General features: G+C 39.5%; 4 protein-coding genes and 1 non-coding gene across 5 annotated transcripts; 1 reads left to right on the top strand and 4 right to left on the bottom strand.

Moving 5' to 3' along the window:
• Positions 1-780: 780 nt before the first annotated feature.
• LOC126805407 (nuclear pore complex protein NUP58-like) lies at positions 781-4,857 on the bottom strand. The gene is made up of 6 exons (XM_050532267.1): positions 4,450-4,857; positions 4,039-4,153; positions 3,216-3,686; positions 2,208-2,703; positions 1,455-1,492; positions 781-1,271 (listed from the first exon to the last, which is right to left on the bottom strand). The coding sequence occupies exons 1-6, from the start codon at positions 4,854-4,856 to the stop codon at positions 1,233-1,235; spliced, it is 1,566 nt and encodes a 521-aa protein (XP_050388224.1). The 5' UTR covers position 4,857; the 3' UTR covers positions 781-1,232.
• A 6,653-nt stretch (positions 4,858-11,510) lies between these two features.
• Positions 11,511-12,743, top strand: LOC126782096 (putative F-box/LRR-repeat protein 23; the record flags this gene model as incomplete). The annotated part of the gene is made up of 2 exons (XM_050507264.1): positions 11,511-11,647; positions 12,212-12,743. Coding segments are annotated over 2 exons (561 nt in total), but the record flags the coding sequence as incomplete, so codon positions are not given.
• Positions 12,744-13,265: 522 nt separating this feature from the next.
• Positions 13,266-14,496, bottom strand: LOC126805562 (dof zinc finger protein DOF3.4-like). The gene has a single exon (XM_050532361.1). It carries the CDS (start codon positions 14,373-14,375, stop codon positions 13,434-13,436), a length of 942 nt encoding a protein of 313 aa, XP_050388318.1. The 5' UTR covers positions 14,376-14,496; the 3' UTR covers positions 13,266-13,433.
• A 5,780-nt stretch (positions 14,497-20,276) lies between these two features.
• Positions 20,277-22,510, bottom strand: LOC126805519 (GDSL esterase/lipase At2g23540-like). Its single transcript, XM_050532301.1, has 5 exons — positions 22,225-22,510; positions 21,980-22,110; positions 21,474-21,722; positions 21,132-21,387; positions 20,277-20,720 (listed from the first exon to the last, which is right to left on the bottom strand). The coding sequence occupies exons 1-5, from the start codon at positions 22,505-22,507 to the stop codon at positions 20,497-20,499; spliced, it is 1,143 nt and encodes a 380-aa protein (XP_050388258.1). The 5' UTR covers positions 22,508-22,510; the 3' UTR covers positions 20,277-20,496.
• Positions 22,511-22,860: 350 nt separating this feature from the next.
• On the bottom strand, positions 22,861-22,933 carry TRNAE-CUC (transfer RNA glutamic acid (anticodon CUC)). Its single transcript has one exon. It is a non-coding gene; the product is annotated as a tRNA-Glu (tRNA).
• Positions 22,934-23,409: the final 476 nt, after the last annotated feature.

The raw sequence follows: 23,409 nt of genomic DNA, 5'->3' as shown, positions 1-23,409 counted from the left end.
GTTAATTATGCGAGAGAAAACTGAGACTTTAAGTTCATGATGAACATTGACCTTTGTCTACTGTAATTATCGTTTAAGATTCAATGTGTAACCAGCTATAAGACTGTATAGGGAATTTAAGATTTTAATGAAAAAATAACTATATTTTTTCATGGAGAACGATGGTTTTTCTAATGACGAGGGGTTTCCTATGGTGTTAAACTTGTTAAAATGACGATGTTATGCATGAATTCATGCATGTCAAAGAGGAGAATGAGAAAAGTGGCAGCATTTTACTGATGATATTGAAATACAATAATCTTAGTTGCTCAAATATATTTATGTTTTGTAAATATGAAAATGTATCAGTTTGCTCATCACATCACTCATTACTGAAATTTGGCTCAAAATGTGGAACTTTTTACTTTTTAAGAACTCATCGACCTTATTAATCTGCATAGGGCTTTTCTAGATTTTATCTAAATTAATTGGCACAAAAGGGTGATGCTACTACTAGAGTAATGTCTTTGATTAATGAATTTCATGCCACTCATTCTGACATACACGGTTTGTTCCTCATCCATAGAACAGATGCCATAAGACAGTACGAATTAGACCCGGTGGATTAGGAATTTTGGATGGCAAAATATGAAACAACTTACGTTCTATAGAAGTTAAACATTTACGCAACTTCAACAATTTGCATTTCAAAAGATAGCCGAAGCAGGCAGTTCCATCCTAAAACTAATTCTAATTTTAATTCCACTTCACTGTCAATTTGTGCATTTGAGTCAATTGAAAGCACACAAAGGTCATATCAGCTGAACATAACATAGTTTTCATGAGTTCGAAGTTACTCTAGTAAGTATCAGTACATGACTAGCACAACTCAACGATCAAGATCCAGACCAATCATCCTCCCATGGAAAAACTTTTGACATTTTTATTTGAAGCTTCAGATGTTTCGACAAATGGACTACTCTTTTTCTAGTGTGAACACATTCAAAAAAATCTGACCTAAATCCTATACTAATGTTACACGGACATGGTTGTTTCGGCATCTCATTGCAGCATACACTTTTGCCCTGAGGCAGTAAAGATTCGGTGGATAACTCTGGGAGATCAATTAACATCACAGCACAAGAAGCTATAGAGCAAAGACAACGCTCCTCAACACTTGAAAGCACACATACTTTCTGAAAATGACAGCAGTGCTCCAGATATAGCAGCCTGAAACAGTGAAACCCCTGCAACTAACGCCTGCCAGACCGAGTTTTCGGCTTTGTTGATTTCTGCAAAAGCATAAAGTGCATACGGAATATTATTCAGTACATGTACTGCACGGCATGTAAATAATATAACTAGAGGCTTGGAGCCGATAAACAATTAGAAGCCCAGATTCATTTCAAAATAAGCTTAAGCCAATGGAAATTAATTGCTAATTAAGTTACAAAGCTGAAAGAAAATTCACGCACCGTTGCCCCAAAACTAGACCCAAATGATGTTGCAGGACCTGAAATATGGTGAGGAAGATAATTATAAGGCCATCTGAAGAGAAAGATTCAATATGCCAAAAGATATAACTAGCATATAAGGATCATCCTCCGGAAACTAGCTGCTAATCAAGATCTAAAATTCTAAATCTTCTAACACTAGGTAATAGGTATGTGTGTTTTGCGAGGAGACGGTGTTATAATTTGTAAATGATTTTCAACTGACGGCATAATAACCTGACCAATTTAAAAAAGACACTATCAAGCTTGAATTGGTAATGTATTTTGGGGGTTATTACGTCCTTGGTCGCTCAACACATGTACTCTTTACCTGCTTATGCGTTCATGTAAAAGCTATTGGAACAACCACTAATTATTCTAACCACCATTGCTCAAGCCAGTACAAACTGTTAAGAACCCATAACGGTCACTAACAATAACAATGACAGAAGCTTCGTATAAACTAATATTTATCCATCCCACTCTGCTTAATAAGGTTTGACCTGCCTCAGTAATGACCTAATACAGTAACATTACCAATTTACAATCTTGGGGATATGTAAGTGGTAGATATATATAGCGACGCCTTATGGAGAGTCCGTCCCCAGGCGACACATTCAATACCTCTAAAGCCATCAAACATTTGTCTGGTCTCTAATATGAAAAGCTATAAGATAGATTGAATTTTTTTTGCAAAATGTAAATTGATGTAAATTAAATAGAGCGAGACAGTACCGGAAGCAAATGGAGTAGAAAATAATGAACCTCCCACAGGAGTAGTAGAACCCAAGGGCTGAGAAGTACTGCCTAGGAGAGGAGCAGTTGATGCCTGCGGTGTAGCAGATGATGGTCCAAAAAGATTTGATACTGGTGCAGGAGTGGTTGGTGTTGCAAACAAAGTTGAAGCCATGGAAGAAGAAGATGGAGCAGAAGGTGTACTGAAGAGCGACAATCCACTCCCAGATGAAGATGCTGCAGTAGCTGCAGATGTCTGTGGAGCCGTTGATGCTGCTTGTGTTCCAGAGCTAGTTAACAATCCAGCTACTTGTGTTGATGGTTGTGAGATTGCAGGTAAATGCAAGGTAGGATGCACTCTCTTAGCAGCAGCTTCTTGCCTTGCTGTTTCCCGCCTATCAGCCTCAAGAAATGGGTCATTCAATTCCCCTAAGCGACGCTGGTTGGCAAGATAAGCAGCTTTCATTGATACAATGTACTGATGAATACTCTCCACCTAGAAATGTATCATGAAAAGTTGGTTACCAATTATGATACACGTCAAGGACAGCACATTGTCCCATCATTTTCAGATACACACAAAGAAGAGGTATGTAAACCATATACAGACCAACTCAAAACCGGAAACATTGTACAAGCCATCAGCTTTGAGTTCATTCTGTTATGAAATGACTAACTGATACTCATACAAGTTAAATAACTGCACAAAACTAATATTATTTCAACAACTTTCTATAGGATTATAATTTATAAATAGGAAGAATGCACATATATTAAATTTAAATAAATTAAGGTCATGCAAATCAGCTTTCTCCGAAGCGGAACAAGAGGCATGACCTGATGTTTACAGCAAGTCAATGACAATACACAGTTATAGCAGCATTTTTGTCATACATTAATACATTATGCAAGAAAATACATGTTCTGGCTGATAAACGTCAAGTATAATCTACTACATAGCTCTATGATGAGCGAAAACAAAACAAAAAAAGATTTTCTTTCATTTACCTTAGCAGCCACGTGAACAAAAAAGTCGTGCACATTTGACATGACTTTTGGAAGAGATTGCAACAATGAGGATCCATCATTGGTAGAGCTCCTCTCCGAATTTAAAAGGAGCTGCTCTATTTCTTCAATCCATTGGCGGCACTCACCAAGATACTTCTCAAATCTTGCAATTGTGTGCTGTAAGAAGGGGGATGGTTTCCTTGGAACTCCATTATAGAAGTCAAAAACTGGAACTACAGAAGTAGCTGTTGGTTGACTGGTTAAACTAGGTGTTACTGTCGATCCAGGTGCCTGTGACGGTGTAGTGCCATTTGAAGTACCTCCTGCATTTGGACGAAGAAACCTTGGACGTAGCATCATAAAAGAACGAACAGCAATCTCGCTGTTCCGTAACATCTCTTTCACAGTGGCCATCAACTTGTGCAGCAGAGCTTTTTGTCTGTCCATGGAAGTACCGATTCCCCCCAGCTCCTGCATGGATAACGCAAAAACTTGTAATTGAATTATACATTCACAATTAGCAACAACATATAGTACAGACAAGCGCCGTCCATCTCAATCTGATGAAATGTCAGACTACATCAAATAACAAAAGAGAAAAGTTCAGGGCTCCTGCATCATCTAGTAACACAATATTACAAAAGTCAAACTCTCCTACATACTGTAAAGAAACGGAATCTGCTTCTATATAGGTAAGAGTCAAGTGGTATACAAGACTGAAGTCTAAAATAACACGTTACAGAAAGAAATATCATAACATCAATTACTCAGAAGAAAATCAATAACAAGTTAACAACATCATCGCAATTATCTGAAACTCTACCTGAACGATACGACTTGCATCCTGCTCAAACCCATCATTGGAAACCGACGAATCATAGAGGCGACTAGACTGATCCAGCCTCTGGCTCTCATCCCTATATCCCAGTATGTGCTCCCTACATTAGAAAACACCACTTCAGCATCTTCACACCCATACAAAACACCAAATCCCACACAATCATAAAGCCAAAAAGTAAACTCAGTATTGTAAGCCATATATATCCAAGAACAAATCTTTAACTTATAAAGCATAACATCCTCCAAAATTAAATATGAATTAGAAGAAAGCCAATGCTTAAACCTTAATCAGCACCGAAAGCGCGACAATTAGTCAAAACCCTGCTCTTCTCAACCTACATTCCACCCAACCAAACCCTAAACCCTAAAATTCATGAAATAAAAAAAGCCATACTCAATCTGGAGCAGAATCTTCTGCGAATCGGGGTGCAAGTCAGCCCACTTGGTGCCGTAGCTCGCCGGAGTCTTGTCATTAGTAAACAAAAACTGATGCTGCGGCGGCGGCGCCTGCGACTGAGTCTGAAACTGCTGCTGGGGCTGAAACGGCGACGGCTGCTGCTGGGGTTGAGAGAATAAGGAGGGGGATTGCTGAAAGGGGCTCGGGGACTGCTGAGTTTGCTGAAAAAGGCTCGGGGTTTGCTGCTGGAAGGGGTTTGTGGATTGTTGTTGTTGTTGTTGTTGTTGTTGCTGCTGAAAGGGGCTTGGGGATTGTTGTTGTTGGAAGGGGGATGGGGATTGGAAGAGGGAGGATTGGGGCTGCGGTTGCGGTTGCGGCGAGGAGAAGAGAGAGAAGGATGACATTGTGGTTGGAGTTCCGGTGAGGATTTTTTGGGGAGAATTGAATTGAAAGAAGGGGGTTCTGTTTTTAAAAAACCCTAGAAGAGGGGGAAAGGGGAAAGTGGAAAAGGAAAGACCCGCCATACTTGAGACTGTTTGGGTTAAATTCAGGTGTGGATCAAGCGACATGTCGTTTTATTGTGTCCTGATGGATCAAGGACCCTTATCGTTTTTACTGTACATTTTTACCAAGTGAAATGTCACTTCTTAAAGTCAATAATGTAACATAACAAAATCGCATTAGGGATCCGACGGTTGTGGTGGAGTTGAAGCGGCGTATTCAGGTTGAGTCGAAAAAGATTTGGTTTTCCTGTAGTTATGGAGTGCTCTTTTGATTCATAGAATAATTGTACGCAATCGTTACATTTTTTTCTGCATGACTGTTCTGCATGACTGAACACTAGATGAAATCTTCCAAGAATCTAAACAGATTGATAGCATGGCTACTAAACGCTAGATGCTCATGCATTCTGCATTGAAGTAAGATGAACTACCGAATTCTCTATGTTGAAAACCTGTTTCATTTATCGATTGATTAATTTCATTTGAGATATTTTTAGCTAAAGAACATATGCACTGCCTCTGTCGGTTTGATCGGAAATTGTCACTTTCCACAAAATCCTGCAACAAGCTGAAGAAAGCTGAAGAACTCAATTGTGTATCATTTGAACAACAATAAGGTAAGTTTGGAGTTCACCAAACTGACTTCACTAAATGATTTCTCAGCCTGAAAAAAAGATATTTCCAAATTGAGTAAGAGTTAAAACGACACCTGAGATCCCATTTCACAATCTGCGCTACACTTGCTCGGTATGCCCAATCGTCCTCTTTTCCTTTTTTTTTTCTCCCGTTCTCAAATCCCAACCTACCAAAATGGCCAAACCCACCTACCAAACCTACCGGCGCCGGCCACGAACCCCCCACCTCAACTGGCTCAACCTCCCGGAACACGTCGCCGCATCCATCCTCTCCCGCCACGGCGCCATCGAAATCCTCACGCGAGCTCAGAAGGTCTGCATGACGTGGTGCATAATCTGCAAGGACCGCCTCATGTGGCGCACCATCGGAAAACTGATGATCTTCGCATCTAGCTTCTCTTTTATAAAGTGACGATCAACCTCCACATGTTTTGTACGATCATGTTGCACATGATTATGTGAAATATCAATAGCTGCCTTGTTGTCACAGTACAGCTGCATAGCACACTTAGGCTTAATGCCCAGATCTTGTAGCAAATTTCTAAGTCATAACAATTCGCATACTCCTTGAGCCATACCTTTGTATTCTGCCTCAGCACTAGATCGAGCTACCACTTTTTGTTTCTTACTCTTTCATGGAACAAGATTACCCCAAACAAAGGTAAAGTACCATGATGTGGATCTCCCATCTGTAATATTTCCAGCCCAGTCTGCATCTGTGAAGCCACAAACCTCAAGGATATTATTGTGATTAGAGAACATTATTCCTCTCCCTGGAGCTGACTTCAAGTACCTCAAAATCCTTACAACAGCATCCATGTGGTCCACACTGGGATTATGCATGAACTGACTCACTAACCTCAAGGATATTATTGTGATTAGAGAACATTATTCATCTCCCTGGAGTTGACTTCAAGTACCTCAAAATCCTTACAATAGCATCCATGTCGTCCACATTGGGATTATGCATGAACTGACTCACTACACTTACTGCATACGCAACATCTGGTCTGGTATGTGATAAATAAATCAGGCGTCCAACTAGCCTTTGATAACGAGGTTTGTCAGTAGGCACTTGATCTGGATACTCTGCTAACCGATGGTTCTGCTCAATGGGAGTATCAATGGAAGTGCAATCCAACATACATGTCTCTGTTAGTAGATCAATGTACTTCCTTTGACACAGATAGATACCATCACTTACCCGGACTACATCAATGCCCAAGAAGTACTTGAGTGTACCTAGATCCTTCATCTCAAACTTTGTGGCTAGCTGTTTCTGTAATCTATTCACCTTAACAGTATCATTCCCAGTAACTACCATATCATCAACATATATAATTAAGGTTGTTGTCTTCCCTTGTTGATGTTTGAGAAATAATGTGTGGTCTGAATTACTGTCTGTAGCCTATTTTCCTCATGAATTGTGAGAATCTTCCAAACCAAGCACGAGGTGACTATTTAAGACCATACAAAGACTTTCTCATCAAACAAAGTTACTTGGAGAAGCGGCCACATATCCAGGCGGAAGATCCATGTACACTTCCTCCGTAAGTTCTCCATGAAAGAATGCATTCTTAACATCAAACTGTCTGAGTGGCCAGTTTAAGCTAGCAGCAAGAGAGAGCAATACCCGAATAGTGTTTATCATTCTCAGTAACTACAATATCATCAACATATATAATTAAGGTTGTTACATTCCCTTGTTGATGTCTGAGAAATAATGTGTGGTCTGAATTACTCTGTTTGTAGCCTATTTTCCTCATGAATTGTGATAATCTTCCAAACCAAGCATGAGGTGACTATTTAAGACCATACAAAGACTTTCTCAATCTGCAAACAAAGTTACTTGGAGAAGCGGCCACATATCTAGACGAAAGATCCATGTACACTTCCTCCGTAAGTTTTCCATGAAGGAATGCATTCTTAACATCAAACTGTCTGAGTGGCCAGTTTAAGCTAGCAGCAAGAGAGAGCAATACCTGAATAGTGTTTATCTTTGCAACAGGTGTAAATGTCTCATCATAGTCTATGCCATATGTCTGGGTGAACCCTTTTGCTACTAGACGTGCTTCATACCGACTTACTGGCCCATATGGATTATGCTTCACTGTAAACACATAACGACATCCCACAGTCTTCTTGCCATGTGGTGGAGATACAAGTTCTCAAGTATTGTTCTTTTGTAATGCTTCCATCTCTTCCTCTATGGTTTTTCTCCATTTTGGATCTCTCAATGCATCATGCACTTTGTTAGGTACAGATACAGTAGATATTTGATTCACAAATGATTCATATGACTTAGACAACCTTTTGGTAGACATAAAATTCGCCACAAGATACTTAATTTTAGCCTGAAGGGTGGGTTCATACTTTTTTATTGGCTGACCCGGAGTAGACCTATTTGGCAAGACATATTGTCTACTATTAGCCTCACTAGTATTAGTCCCAATAGGATGACTAACCTTAGATGAGTGATCTTCTGTACCAAGAGAGCATTGGTCAGGTGTAGAATCAGTAGTACGAGAGACATGAGGGGCAGTTGTGTTGTCATCTTCTAGTACCTGAATCTCTGGAGTGACTACACCGCTGGAATCATCCGGTGGTGCCTGTGTAGCTGACACATTGGTAATCTCAATTGAACCGCTCACCATATCTACTGGCTGACTTGTCCCCTCTCCATGATACAGTTCTTCAAAATACGAATTCTCCCACTGAATAGCAGTATCGGAAGAGGCAAAATAGCTCATGTCCTCAAAAAAAGTAACATCCATAGTGACATAGTACTTCTTGGTAGGTGGATGATAGCACCGGTACCCTTTCTGATGTCCTCCATACCTAACAAACACACATTTAACTGCCCGGGCATCCAATTTAGACCGCTGATGTTTTGGAAGATGGACAAAAGCAACACAACCGAAAACACGGGCAGGAAGATTATGAAAAAAGGGTAATGATACATGAGATGCAAGCACCTCATATAGAACTTTTCCCCGAATGACACGAGAGGGAAGACAATTAATGAGGTGGGCGGAAGTTATGACAGTATCACCCCAAAGGTACTTAGGCATATGGGCACTAAAAAGAATACACCAAGCCATATCAAGTAAATGACAATTTTTCCTTTCAGAAACTCCATTCTGCTCAGGTGTGTAAGGACACATTGTTTGATGAACAATTATGTGCGTGTTAAAGAACTCTTGCCCAAAACACATGTCTCACAACGTAAAAGTGACTCATCCACATTAATAAACAAAGTAGGCATTGATTTTTTCATAACACTAAAAGATGGATGCCCTAAGCGATAATGCTATAACCAAACTTCACTTAGCTTGTCAGAAGTGGAGATTAAAGCAGTTCGAGACTGTGTCCCTGGTTTCTCTCCCGCATATGTCTGATCCAGATGAAACAACCGGCCCCTCAGATACCCCCGACCAATTAACTCCCCGGTGAGAAGATCATGAAATATCACATACATAGGAAAAAAAGTCACAGAGCATTTAGCGTCAGTGTTCAATTGGGGAACATATATCAAATGATGAGATAAAACAAGTACATAGAGCACATTGTGAAGCTCTATTGTGGGAGTAATACGAATTGACCATTGCCCTAATACGGGGAAGGCCTCACCATTAGCATTAGTAACATAGGGTACTGGTGGAGGAGACAATACGGTAAAATAAGATTTGTCATAAGTCATATGATCAGAGGCACCAGAATCAATAATCCATGTATCAAAACCAACAAAGTTAGAAATATTTAAAGTCATACAATTTTACTACGAACAGCTATGGATGCGGTAGGTATTGCTCCTCATGTTGTGTGATGATCATGTCCAACCAGACCATAGATATCTGGTTCGTGGACGAATTAAATGGCTGCTTTCGCCTTGGGATGATAATTAGGCCGCTTAGGCCTAAAATGTGGATACAGCTTCCAACATGTTGCCCGAGCATTGTTAGTATCATGACAGTAAGAGCAAGGAGGGCGAGGCTGATTCTCGAAGCCTGGTGGAGGTCCTCGCTGATGAAGTGGAGCTGGAGTTGCATGCGGAAGCGGTGGTGCCGGAGAGCGAGCACGAACAGTAAGGCTAGAAACTTCAACTTGTGTCTGATGAAGAATCTCCTGTTGAGATTCATCCTTTCGGAAATATGTGAAAGTTGTAAGTAGGCTAGGGGGTTCGGTCTTTCTGAACAATTCCCCTTTCGCACTGTTATACTTTGCATCGAGACATTTTCAGGAAATGGTGAACTCGCTCAAGCTCCTTTTCTTTTTGGTACCAAACAATATCCTCCTGATTCTTGATTAGGCAAGGACGTTTCACATCAATCTCAGCCCAAATATTCTTCAGTTTGGTGAAATATTGCGCCACTGGTTGCCCAACTGTTGGAGTGTCAAAGTCGTGCACATTAACTCATGAACCTATATGAAATCAGAGTCATAGTATATAAGCTTTCCAGTATCGTCCATATTGCCTGCACAGTGTCACACGCCTCAACCAGATCAACTATCTCCTCATTCATAGCTTTCCACAAGACTGACATTATAAGACCATCATCGTTGTCCCACTTAGTATAGGCCACAATATCATCTTTACTAGGAGCCGAAGTTACTCCGGTTACATGCCTCATCTTGTGCATGCCTCGAAGATAAGCGTCCATAACCCTCTTCCATTTACGGAAATTGGTCCCATTGAGTTTGGCGCCCCCAAAAGAACCACTTTCAGAATTCTTGACAGATACTTTAAATTGCGGAACATTATTGATCTGAGAACTCTCTGTGTCGTCTCCAAAACCCATTGAAAATGAAAAATCAGGATTGATGCAGCGGAAACACAATAGAATAAAAAACGGAGTTGAACCTGTCTTGGGTGCACCTGCACTGTCGGTGAACCTACACTGACAACCAAGACAACAGAAGTCGGGTCAGACCAAATCGGATCGAATCCGGGTCTCTGGGTCTGGTCTAATTTGGGTCGGGTCGGGCCGTGTGGATCAGGGCCGGGCCGGGTGGATCCAGGCCGGGTCGGGTCGGGCGAATAAGAGCCGGGTCGGGTTGAATTTCGCCGAAACTTATTCGCCGATGCACTCGTCTTCTGCTACCTCCCCTTATTCACCGGAGCTTCAAGGGAACGTCATCGACAGCGGCAAGTCTTCGGGTATGAAGTGGGTCGCAGAGTTCCGAGCAGCAGCGGGTTAAACGTCGCTGTGGGTCAGACCGGGGCTGTCAGCGTTTGCGGAGGTTCCGAGCAGCGGCGAGCGGAGGTTCTGAGCAGCAGCAGCGGGCGGGTCGCGGAGGTTCCGAGCAGCGATGGTGATCTCGGCTTGAAGTAGCTCAGACGGCTTGAATGAGCAGTGGGAAGTAGCTCGCACGGCTTGAAGGAGCTCACTGGATTAGGTGACTTGGTCTATAGGGTGGAAGAACAATAATCACAACTATTCACCAGCCGTCAAGCAGAACGTTTCACATGTTCGATAAACTCTTGCTGATAGCAGAAGGATTTGGAGTATTTTTCGGCATTGAGCTTCATACTGCAATTACCTATGAACTCTGTAGATTTTTTGCTTGATTTAGCCACTGGACAAGTTAATGCATGGCCACCAGTGAAGGGCAGAAGAAAAAAGAGGAAAATGTGCAATTCCACGAAAAAACAGTTGAAATCCAGAAAAAACAGATCTCCAAAAAAGGGCTCTGATACCAACTCAAAATGCATTTAGATAGATTAATTACACTTGATCTATAATCTATATATAATCAACTTAGCCTACCCACAAATCACGAATCACGGAAGAAATCACGCCCGTGATTTCCTACTCCAATCATGCTAATTACGCTAATCGCTAATCACGCTAACAGAATGTACAATTTTGGAGAGTGTTTAATGCCATTGTGTGGCAGCTAACATGTTCTTCTGAAAATTTTTGATAGTTCAAGTGGAATTAGACGCCTCCGTTTGGTGTGTTGTTATGGCATAAGCGATGAGGGATTGATTGAAGTGGCTTCGAAACTTCCCCTGCTGGAAGATCTTGAAATTTCTTTCAGCTTTGCCTCTGCTGAGTCTCTAGCTATGTTGCACGGATACGGACACGTGTGTCCGTATTCGACACGATACGATACGCGGACACGTCAAAATCTCAAGTGTCCGACTTGGACACGTAGTGGACACGTTAATTAAATTTTATATTAATAATATAGTTTTTAAAATTAAAACTTAGTCAATCCACATTCAAACTAGACATAATTCTAGTTTTCCTGTCATCTAATTTGAATGTTGTTATCTAAAGATATTAAGTTTCTAAGTTCCAATAAATGTTCATCATTTCATAAATGTTCATCACCAGGCACCCAATTCTCGGAAACTTCCAACGGAGGAAAACGAATGCGGTTGTGAAGGCTGGATGACCTAATGTTTATGTTTTTTCTGTTTTTCTGTTAAATCTCAATTATACCCCTGCGTGTCCTTGTTATTTTCGTGTCCAGTCCGGACACACACGTGTCCAACTCGGACACTCACGTGTCCACCGCGTGTCCAAAATCAGACACGCGTGTCCGCGTGTCCAATACGCGTGTCCGTGTCTGACACGCAATACGCGACCATTTTCGCGTGTCCGTGCAACATAGGTCTCTAGATGTGATTGGGCGGTCTTGCCCTTTATTGAAATCACTCAAACTGAACAAATATGGGTATACATACCCGTATCATGAGTGCGAGGCGGACGCGCTTGCTATTGCATCCACAATGCCTGACCTACGCCACCTTCAGCTTTGCGGTAATAAGCTGACCAATGATGGCCTGCAGAAGATTCTTGATTGTTGTCTGAAGCTTGAGTCACTTGATGTGCGCAAGTGTTTCAATATCAATTTCGGGGTAGTTTTGAAAAGATGTAGTAAACGAATTAAGAGTTTACGGCTTCCTGATGATTCCACTGATGACTATGAGTTCGATCGTGCAAATCGTAGAGAGTTATATGCTGAAACGCAGTGTGATCCAGATTTTGGTGACTTCCTTCTATTTGGACGTTCAGTTTTTGGTCGAGATTGGTGAACAGCATCAGTTGTACCAAGTAACTATTGTTGTAATAGGCGATAACTTATAGCCATAGGCTTTACTCGAGCATATAGCTTTACCCAGGGTTGTTTGTATTACTTTGTAATACCCAGTTCAGATGGTTGTATTGAGATTCTGTAACAGAATTATCATGAGCTAGTGAGCTAGTTATTACTTCCCTAATTAAAGTTAAGCTCGGGGAACCCTCAATCCTATCAAGTAAGAGGCGTGAAGAACCAAGATTTTATCTAAACTTTTAATGAACAATGTGCAAATAGCACACGAACATGATGATGTCAGAGATTGGTGAACTTTCAACGGTTCTACCAAATATTGAGAAAGTAACTATTGTTGTAGTAGTATGCAACAACTTATTTGGCTTATTGCTCTCGAGCATTAGCTTTACTGACTGTCTGACTCCTGGTGTAGTATTTTGTAAGGCCCAGTTGAGATATTCTAGACACAACCTTCTGTAACAGATAAGCTCATTACAAGTTAATTTGCCATAATTAAGTTATCTTGGTGAACCCTCATTACTTGGTTGATAGTTAAGAGTTGTGGTGAACCAAGATTTTTTCTAACTTCTAAAGCACATTGAACAAATGTGCAACACATACATGAAGATGCTGGAGCTAGTAAAGTACTCATTCATGGATTGAAATTACACTGGTAAACTAGTCTCAAAGACTCAACACTATTCACTTTAAACCCTAACAGCATTCAAGCACATACTTTTCATAAGAAACCCAAAAAGAGGAGCTAAATTTTACAAGGCAAACCAGAGCTTGCTCTTCCTCATTTGAGACCGTTTCCAGGAGTAGATATTGCCAGCTCTGGCCAAGAACAGAACTCTCCACCACCACCAAGACCAACATTAACAAGCCCACCGGCCTCCCCATTCTCAATCTGCCAGGCATTCATCATCCCATGCCCCACGCCATTAGCTCCGATTCCGGCACCACCGTCCGATCCCATCCCGGGAAAAGGCCACACCGCTCTGCCGAACCCAAAACCCATTTCCTCAAATCCAGTCGCAAGCCCAAGCCCAAATCCCCCCAGCGCCAAAAACCCCGGCTGAGTACTGAGCAGAGAAGTAAAGCTCCCTCCATTACTCACATTCCCCTTCAAACCGCCACCGCATCCGCCGAACTGCACGGCCCCGCCGCTGAGTCCACCTTGCCCACCCGAAACGGGCCCGAAAACCGGAGTGGCGGGCAAGGCGTGATCAGACGCTGTTGAGACCATGGAGGACGTCCGAGACCGCTTAGCATTCTTGCGGCTACCGCCGCCGACGGGGATGTCGCGGAGGGTGCCACCGTGGGTCCAGTAGCGGCGGCAGGACTTGCAGAAGTGACGCGGCTGAGAGAAGTTGTAGTTGTTGTAGTAGCAGAACTTAGTGTTGGTGGACTCGCACCTAGGACACGGCAGGTGCTCTTGCTCCGGCGGAGGTGCCCCCATGCTGTGCGCCTTGGTGGGTTTCCTGCTGTTCGAGTCGCCTGAGTCAGACGGCATCTGGTTAAGTTTAGGGTTCAGGGTAATGAGTAAGCAAGTTTGACGGTGTAAAGATATTGAAGAAGATGGATCAATAGAAAAATGAGAAGGGTTTGTTGTGGTGACTTGTGAGAGTGCGAGGTTGGGAGTGAGGGGGTTTATATTGAGAGAGAGAGAGAGAGAGAGAGAGAGAGAGAGAGAGAGGTGCTTGGAATAGTAAAAACAGGGGTTGGGTTTCTGAGGCATATATGATAATGAAACGAAGCATAGATTCAGGGGCAGCTTTTACAGTGGTGTTCTGTTAAGCACGACATTATCAGTCGGCTCCAGAAGAGAGAGAGAGGTGCTGTGTTTTATTGTGTGGGTCGGCTACAAACTACAGCTACGGAGGCCCCCTTCTATAAATTTTAATCAGATCGACACATGGATAATAGAATTTCCAAAACCTCTGATATCCGTTTGGGAGACTCATCACAAATTAAGGCAGCAATTTTCTATGGTATTATTGGATATGAGAGAGAAAAAGGCAGCGCCTGGTCTGATGATTCTGGGTCAGTTTTCACCTTTTGCATGCATGCCTAGCACTGTGCATGAGTTTTTATTTGTTTTTAATTTCTTTTTATATAAACTAAGTGGATTAGCAAATATTCCCAATGATCGATCCACAACATGGATTTACTTATAAGTAGGAATCGTACGTAGTATATAAGTAGCTCATCTAGCTAATGGCATGGGGGCTAAGCTACAGTGTACTGGACCCTGCTACGTTCTTCAGGATGAGATTAAAAATTGAAGCCTAGCTACGTACCCAAACAGGAAAAGAAAGAAAAATTAAAAAACAGCTTCGTTAATTGCTTTGAATGCTCGCTTAGTCTCATGTAATTGTATGTGTGGCTTCAAATTAACCAAGTATGTACGCAGTTGTTTGATGATGCACACAATCGACCGTTGTAGAATACAGTTGAGTGTAACAGTTAGATTATTGAGAGCAGAATCAGAAGGCATTGGTGGCTACTTGTCTCTCTCAATATGGTTCATTTCAAACTTTTCTCTTCGGTCGTAGTTCAATTCTAACTTCCCCGGCCACCGGCACCCGGTCATTAGAGCTTGCGTCTTTTAGAAGAAAAGGCTCTCTCTCTCTCTCTTTTTTTGGGACAAAAAACAAAGAAAATAAATTGAGTTTAAGGATGGTACATTCTTGATTTTCCTAAGAACAAGATATTGATTATATGCCCTAAAACATCATAACATTCTTCCGTGTTAGATTATTAATTAACTTTTAACTAAATTTTTACTTCTATCATATCACTAATTCGATCACAAGACATCAATGAGACTACGAGAGTAAATTTTGACACTAATGAGACTATGAGAGTGAATATAACGTCAATAGGACTACGAACTTCTCACCCGATTACATTGATTGTCAATGACACAAATTCAATAATTTCGGCTCTGGTTCACTATAATTGAGTTTTAGTACTATATCATATAATAATTATCTTATCGAATAGGTATGTGATATATTGTCTTTAGCAATGTGTTACATTTAAAAACTTGGGGACCCAAAGTGAAATATACATGAGCTCTTGGAACTCCGGGTTTCGGAATCTCCACTCCTCTTCACTCCCAAACAGTCACACACAAGAAGGCAAGAGCCAAAAGCCAAAGAGCGGAGAGAGTGCATAAGGTAGTTCATGGAGTGCTCAGAGTGAAAACTCATGTTCGAATAAGTTAAGCGGGTAAAAAGTAAATAGGGTGGTAAAACCCGTCAAAGGGGGACCGAAGGCGATTGATAGGAGTCGGGTAAGGTGAGTTGGGTGGGTGGGTGGGTCAAGACTGAACCGACAGAATCATGAATGTCGGAGCAGCGTGGGGGGCAATAATTGGTTTTCTCCTCTGATTTCGGGCGCGTCATGTCCGCATCAGATTCCCTCCTCCGTACTCCCTCTCTCCTTTCTCTCACCGCATTTCCCGCTTCACCCTAAAACAAACAAACGAGCTACCGATCTTCCATCTCCATTTACCTTAGCCTAACCAGCAGCTTAGCTCATTGTAATCATAAAGTCCTTTGATTCATTCATGCACCTCGGTTAGTCATCATTCTTCTTGATCACCAAACCCAAACTTTATGATGTTGCGGCAAACTATTTAATGTTTCTTTGTAAAAATTAAAGTTACAAAAAACATACTCAGTTGACGAATTGAATGTCATGTTATCTAATGTGTTAAAATGACCAACTACATGCGCAAACCCCACTAGCACGAATTGTAATGTGCTTGAAAGTTACCTCTTGCTAATTATACAAGCGAATGTCGATCAGTAGTTGTTGTGTGTCTCTCAATGATGACATCACTATAGTAGTTTTAATACTACTCGTATACGGGTTATATTTGACTAAGAGATAGTTTTTGTGAATTATGAGTAACAGACTAACAATTGAATCCAATGATTGAAATATAAACGCACACTCGCTTAGTATGCACGAAGATTCAAAAGTAAGTTAGAGACGCACATTATTCTCTTGAAGTTCTCTCTCATACTCACAGTGGCGGACGCATAATAATCCATAAGTAGAGGCAAAGAAATAGAGTTTAATTTGCGCGAAGCGTAAAAAAAAATTGTGAAAGTAAAAAAGAAGAAGAAATTGGGTAGAAAAAAATGTCGCATTTTAGTATGTACAATATTTAGTTGTTGATTAAAGATGATTGAACGGAAAATTCAGTAATGAGAGGTAGGAGGAGAAGAGCTGTTTAGTTTCGATGAAGAAAACAAAATACAACAGAAAATTAGTTAAGATCCCAATAACAACCTATATTAGAATTATTAAAACTTCTGAACCAATTATTATTAGAAGTATGAAGGCTAATTAACAACTATAAGCAACAAGTTATACATATGCCTTATATATTGATTTAAAAAAAAAAACAAAGTCTCAAAAATTGAGCTACCCCCACTGGCCCTCATGTGCGTCTGCCACTACATAGTGTGGTTATTGATGTAATGTAACAATTTTGTCAAACTAACAAGATTTCCAGTTACAATAATGCTTGGTTAGTTAATTACTTATACTAATACTTCTATATGAAGATAATCCTCGCAAAGTTGAATTGATTTCGGATGCAAATTCGTCGAGCATCCAAAATTTGTCCACCTTATGATCACCCCTTAAATATGTGTCATGTGTCATTTTCTTTACTTTGTCTAACAATGACACATGTCACCTCCTAAAAAATTAACAATACAATTGATTTTTTTTTCATTTAAATCTTAACATTGTTTCTAATTAATTACGTTTGGGTTTTTTCCTTTTTAATATTTTTATGGAGTAAATTTGGCTCTAGTTATTTTGTATTAGTGTCCTAAATCATATTACTTCCGGAGAAACAAATTTGGCGAACACACTCTATTTGTCAACCTTGTATCCACCCTTGTAAACTCACGTTATGTGTTCAATTGCTTAATTATTATTTAAATATGAATTGAGAAAAGACATGTGACATGAGTTTTGAAGGGTGTGCACAAAGTAGACAAATGAATGGTGGTCAACAAATTTGCTTCCATACTTCTGGTATCACACCTTTTGCACTTTAGTTGGTCTTGCTTCAAGAGAAAAAAAAATGAAGAAATCTGGTGGGAAGTGAAGGAATTTATATCTAGGGGTGGTAATAGGATTCTATTTTATTAATTAATGTGATTAAACACATTTAAGAATGAGGTTTCAATTTATACCTTTAAAATGGTATTTAGATCTATTTGGTAATCAAACCTCCAATCTACTTTGACAAACAATTAGAATGATATTTAGACCTCCCCAATTTTCCCAAAATGCCCATAGTTCAACAAAATCAAGAAAACTATAGTTGTTATTTTAAAATTTATTCAATTGATTCAAAACTATTATAATTCATTTGATTCAAAACGTCTTATAACTATATCGAGTTTCTTAAGCTTAAATAATAAAACTTATATACATTTTATAACAACAAACGCATTCAAAATGGACGGATCACAATAAACTAAAAAAAAACACACAAAGTGAGAACAATATTTTTATTACGATCTATATATGAAATTATTGAACACGATAATATCACAATATAGCTAGATCTTTCTACGTTTGAAATTTCTCTTATTATTTTATAAAGAAAAATTGAGAAATCAAATGTATTGTATTGAAATTTTTGTTTATTTTTATATTTATTTGTGTTGGTAATTTCAAATTGGGATTTATATTCATACCTCTAAAAATAGTATTTAGATCTATTTGGTAATCAAACCTTCAATCTACTTTGACAAACAATTAAAATGGTATTTAGACCTCCCCAATTTCCCCAAAATGCTCATAGTCCAACAAAATCAATAAAACTATAGTTGTTACTTTAAAATTTATTCAATTGATTCAAAACTATTAAAATTCATTTGATTCAAAACGTCTTATAACTATATCAAGTTTCTTAAGCTTAAGTAATAAAATTTATATACATTGTATAACAACAAACGCATTTAAATGGACGGATCACAATAAACTGAAAAAGCACAAAGTGAGAACAATATTTTTATTACGATCTATATATGAAATTATTGAACACGATAATATCACAGTATAGCTAGATCTTCATACATTTGAAATTTCTCTTATTATTTTATAAAGAAAAATTGAGAAATCAGATGTATTGTATTGAAATTTTTAATTTTTTGTTTATTTTTATATTTATTTGTGTTGGTAATTTCACATTTGTTGAAAAAATCAGCACTAACTTGAAAAAAGATAGAGGTCTAAGTGCTGTTTTGAGAAATATGAATAGACACTCCAATTAAGAATTTGTTAAAATTAAAATTAGAAGAAATTGAAATTTATTATTATTTTAATAATTATAATTAAATCATAATTAAATAAGAAGACACGTGTCAACTATTTAAAAAATGTGCATGAAATTAGTAAAATTTAGATCGTCGGCAAATTTACATCCATTGATTTCCATTATATTCTGATCCCAAGAAAAAACACGAGAAGCAAGTCTTAAATTTCCACGGCAAAAGGACAGTACGTTATGGATGAAGAGTAAGACGAAATGGGATTCTCTCCGTTTCAGAAGTCACCAGCTAAGAGAAGAGAGACCAGGTTGGGGCCCCGCCTCCGCGACAGGTGGTTGTCGGCGAAGAGAGGCAAATGGCACGCGAGGGCTGAGAGTGTCTCCGGCAAAGTATCATAAGTCTCGATCAAAACTTGTCAGTCCTAAACACTGTTGCCAATGCCCTCCCTCCAGTAGGACTTTGCCCTACTCTCTCTCTCTCTCTCTCTCTACTGGTGGTGCTCCTGCTGGATTATTCGGTCGCCAATAATCACTGGCTATAATGCGAGGCTTGCTCTCCTTCTTTTTCTTGGGTTCAGATTCTGCATTCCCTTCTCGTCTCTGGTCATCTCCATCTTCTTCTTTCTCTCTCTTTCTTTGTCTCTTATATTCTTGGCCTTTTCTCCGGCGGACATGATTCCCCCTCACATGAAGAAATGATCTTTAAAACGTTCACATCGGTCCCAACACCCCAAGCAAGTGAAGCAACCCGTAAAATTGTTTTCAAATCAATCGAATATATATACAAATGTTTCCTCATTACTTCCTAGTTCCTTTTAATCCTTTTTCTGTTTCTGATGCCAGTCGATCTCAAGACCTCATGGTCTCTGCAATAAAGCACAGCCAATGGACCACTGAGTGACCAGCAGTTCCTTCTAATCCTTTTGAATTCTAATGATAATTATTTCGTGGGTGGTTCATAATGTTCAGTATGTTCTAACTGAATGAGTTTGCAATTGTAAAACAAGGACAGTACACAATCTTTTGAGTGAACCGAATCAAACAACGAAGCCAAAATTTGAGAAAAGGGATGAAGTTTACGAGTCATAGTTCTTATCGAGTCTACCGATCAAAACCAGATAGCTTTTCCAAGCTCTACAATAGTCTACATGTCAGAAACAATAGAAGCCTAACAATAATCTCTTGCTCTCAGATTGCAATAAACACTTGGCCAGCGCAATGAGCTTCAAGCAAGAAACTACATGGATTGCCGAGTACGCCCTGATGATTGCCGTTAGGTTTGAAATGCAAATGCAAAGTATAATCAACAATTAATTTGTAGCGTTTTCTTATATCACAGCGCTCTATATTGTCAATTTTTGGTCCGCAATCCGTGGGATACGAATCCTAAAATCCAAACGCTGTACGTATATAACATTACATCCATAATAATAAAACCAAAGCTTGTACTTGTTACAGTTCACAAAGAAAGCAAGAGATCACAATAGCTGCGGTTGTACAACGTACTAAATGTTATACATGAACAGTACAACATTTAGAGGTCACAGAGTTAATGATCTCGAAGTTGCCTGAGATTCATTGGAGAAATGATTCTTGTGTCTCCATCAAGCAATTTCTTGGCAAGTATAAGGTTGGCAGCTTCACTTGGATGGTAGGGATCCCAGAATACATGCTTGGACCGATCAGAACACATACTTGATGTTGGACCACAAGGGACTATTCCTGAATATTGGCCACCATTCCCACAACAAGCTCTACTTGCTGTAGAAAATCCTGCATTTGAAACAATCATATGTTAAGTTCAATCATCATATCGATCATTATCGGATTAACGATTCAATTCAACAAGTGGAGTTAGATTCGGAGTTAAATTCTATAATTAATTTTACCTAAATAATGGTGTCGAGGCTCAAATGTCGAATTATGGAACTTGTATGATGCTGGCTTGTGATGTTACCTTAAGCATTGACTGGCTAGCAATCTAATGCGATTTCGCATTTTTTGTGTGTGAATGATATGGCCTAAAATGCTATGAAGAATACTCGAAAGGCATAACTTACAGTCTAACATTGATCCATTTAACGCCTCTATCACTTGTGAATTTCTTCGGGTTTTTTTTTTCTAGCTAGCTCATGAAAAACAGTTATATATATGCTTCATCACATACACTATTATGCGACTTACCATATTTATCGTAGTTAGTAATGAGCTCCGACACTAGATCATACACGTTTGCATAAACAAATGTTGATCCGGGGAGGTTATCATTCAGCTCGGCAAGCAAGTCCTTCAGTCTGCCATTGTATTGCAGCGCAAGCTTATTAGGCAACTCCACACATTGGTCTGGGTTGAGCTGATTGATTGTCTTCTGGTACGGTATGCAACCTATAGGTCCAACATTTCCTATAACAAATTTTCGAGCACCCAATTGATAAAGTCTCTGCACCAGTTTATCATCAATTAGTGAATAATGAACAAGAGTCTACTGAAAAACTAAGAGTGCACTAGATTTAAATGTATGCATACAGTTAGCTGAGCTCTGAAGTGAGTGATCAAATCATCAATGAATGCATCTGGGGTCTCAGAAATTCTTGCTCCAATGGAGAGGACTGGTAGTAGATAGTTGTTCAGAAAGTCATTTGCTCCAACTGTGATTGAGAAAATAGACCTTTTGGAAATATACTCTTTTGCCTTTGATGGACCCAGTAGCTTATCAATCTGCTTCCTTGTTTCGTTGAAATAATCGATTTGGATATCCATTCCCACCCTATTCACCTGTAAGATTCATATATTTCAGAAATTCTATAATATTGCCTAACGTGGACAACAATTCATATCATCATGAATACTGTCATATAATTTTTGTAAGAGGAAACTTGTTTGTGACAGAAAACTAACATGTTCTGGACTTGAAAAAACAGGGGTGAGAATAGTGGTGAATCTAAACCTCCAAATATAACAATGAATGACTAAACACAAATAAATCGGATCAAATTCAAAGAAGTGATCCTTAGAGGGTTTTTGAAACTAACAAATATTCTTCCTGTTGCATTCATGATCCCTGCTCCTCCTGAAGCATAATTCACTCCATACAATATGGCTTTCCCTGTAGCATTAGGAGCTAAATATGGGAGAGCGTAATTCGGCTGTCCCAGTTCTTCACCTGCATAAACAGAAGAACAACTTAAGGTAAATCATATCATGTCACTTTTTCGGAGTCTAGATTTGGTAACAGGTTATCAAATTTGTTCACAAAATGATGTGACAAAATGTTTACCAACTATATCACCAATAGTTCTACCATTCGTGAACCGTCCAGTGGGATTTCCTCCAGACGCCTGGAAATCTATCCCATTAGGACGCATATTCGCCTTAGACAGTGTCGGCAAGTAGTTATTGTTTCCGGAATCAACCAGGGAATCACCAAAGATAAAAGAAGCTCCCAGCCCTTCAGTCTCAGCAGCATAGGCCACATAGCTCAGGTTGTTGATGAGCAAAAGAACCAAGCCTACCAAGGCCAGTGTGATATAAGATCTCGTAATGGCCATGGTTATGATCATGATTGCTGCAAACTTAGCTTACTGAGAAGTATATAAGCACCTTGTTTGTTCAGAAAGGAACCCATTGGAGAAACTTGTAAGATTATGTTAACTAAGTTTCATAATATTGGGTTTGACTGCCTTTTTTATACGATGGTGAAGGCGTGAGCCAGTTGATGAGTTGGGAAATCCTGATGAGGTAGTTCATCAACATTTGGTGCAATTCTCTCAAAATGGTAAGAATTGTTAGGTTGCCTATGCAATCGAACAAAATATTAAGTCCCCAGAAAAGTATAAAGAATCAAAAGGAGCAATTGGCGCGGATTTCTTCCCAACTTAGGTGGCTCGGTTTGGAAAAAAAATGAAAAAGAGAATTCCGTTGCCGGGACTTGAACCCGGGTCTTTCGGGTGAGAGCCGAATATCCTGACCAACTAGACTACAACGGATCTTGCTGTGGAAGCAATAAAATAAATAAATGAAGACATAAGCTTCGCCAAGTTCCCTCAAACCTTCTTCCTTCTTTTTGGAGAAAAATGAATCTCGAGGGATAAACCCTTTCTTCTTCCTTCCTTTAGACTTTAACAATAGGCAAAAACCCATATATGTATATATATTAGCAGATGCTGCAATGGTTTAAAACTAGGGTGCATGGAATCGGGTACGGGTACGTGGAAGCGAAGCGTTTGGAAACGCAGAAACGTTTTTTTCCAAAAATTAAGAAAGCGGGTGCGTTTTGGAAGCTTCAGAATAATATATATATATATATATATATTATATTTTTATATTTTATTTTTAATTATTTTATCTAGTATTAAAATAATTAGTTAACTATTAATGACTTATTTTCTATTCCATGATTATCTTTGATTATAGCATTATTAAAGCTTCATTTTAAAATTCAAACAAAAGAATGTACAACATA

Source organism: Argentina anserina, chromosome 1, assembly GCF_933775445.1.
Source record: "Argentina anserina chromosome 1, drPotAnse1.1, whole genome shotgun sequence".
In the NCBI taxonomy this organism is placed as follows: Eukaryota; Viridiplantae; Streptophyta; class Magnoliopsida; order Rosales; family Rosaceae; genus Argentina; species Argentina anserina.
This window is presented reverse-complemented; position numbering and strand designations above follow the sequence as displayed.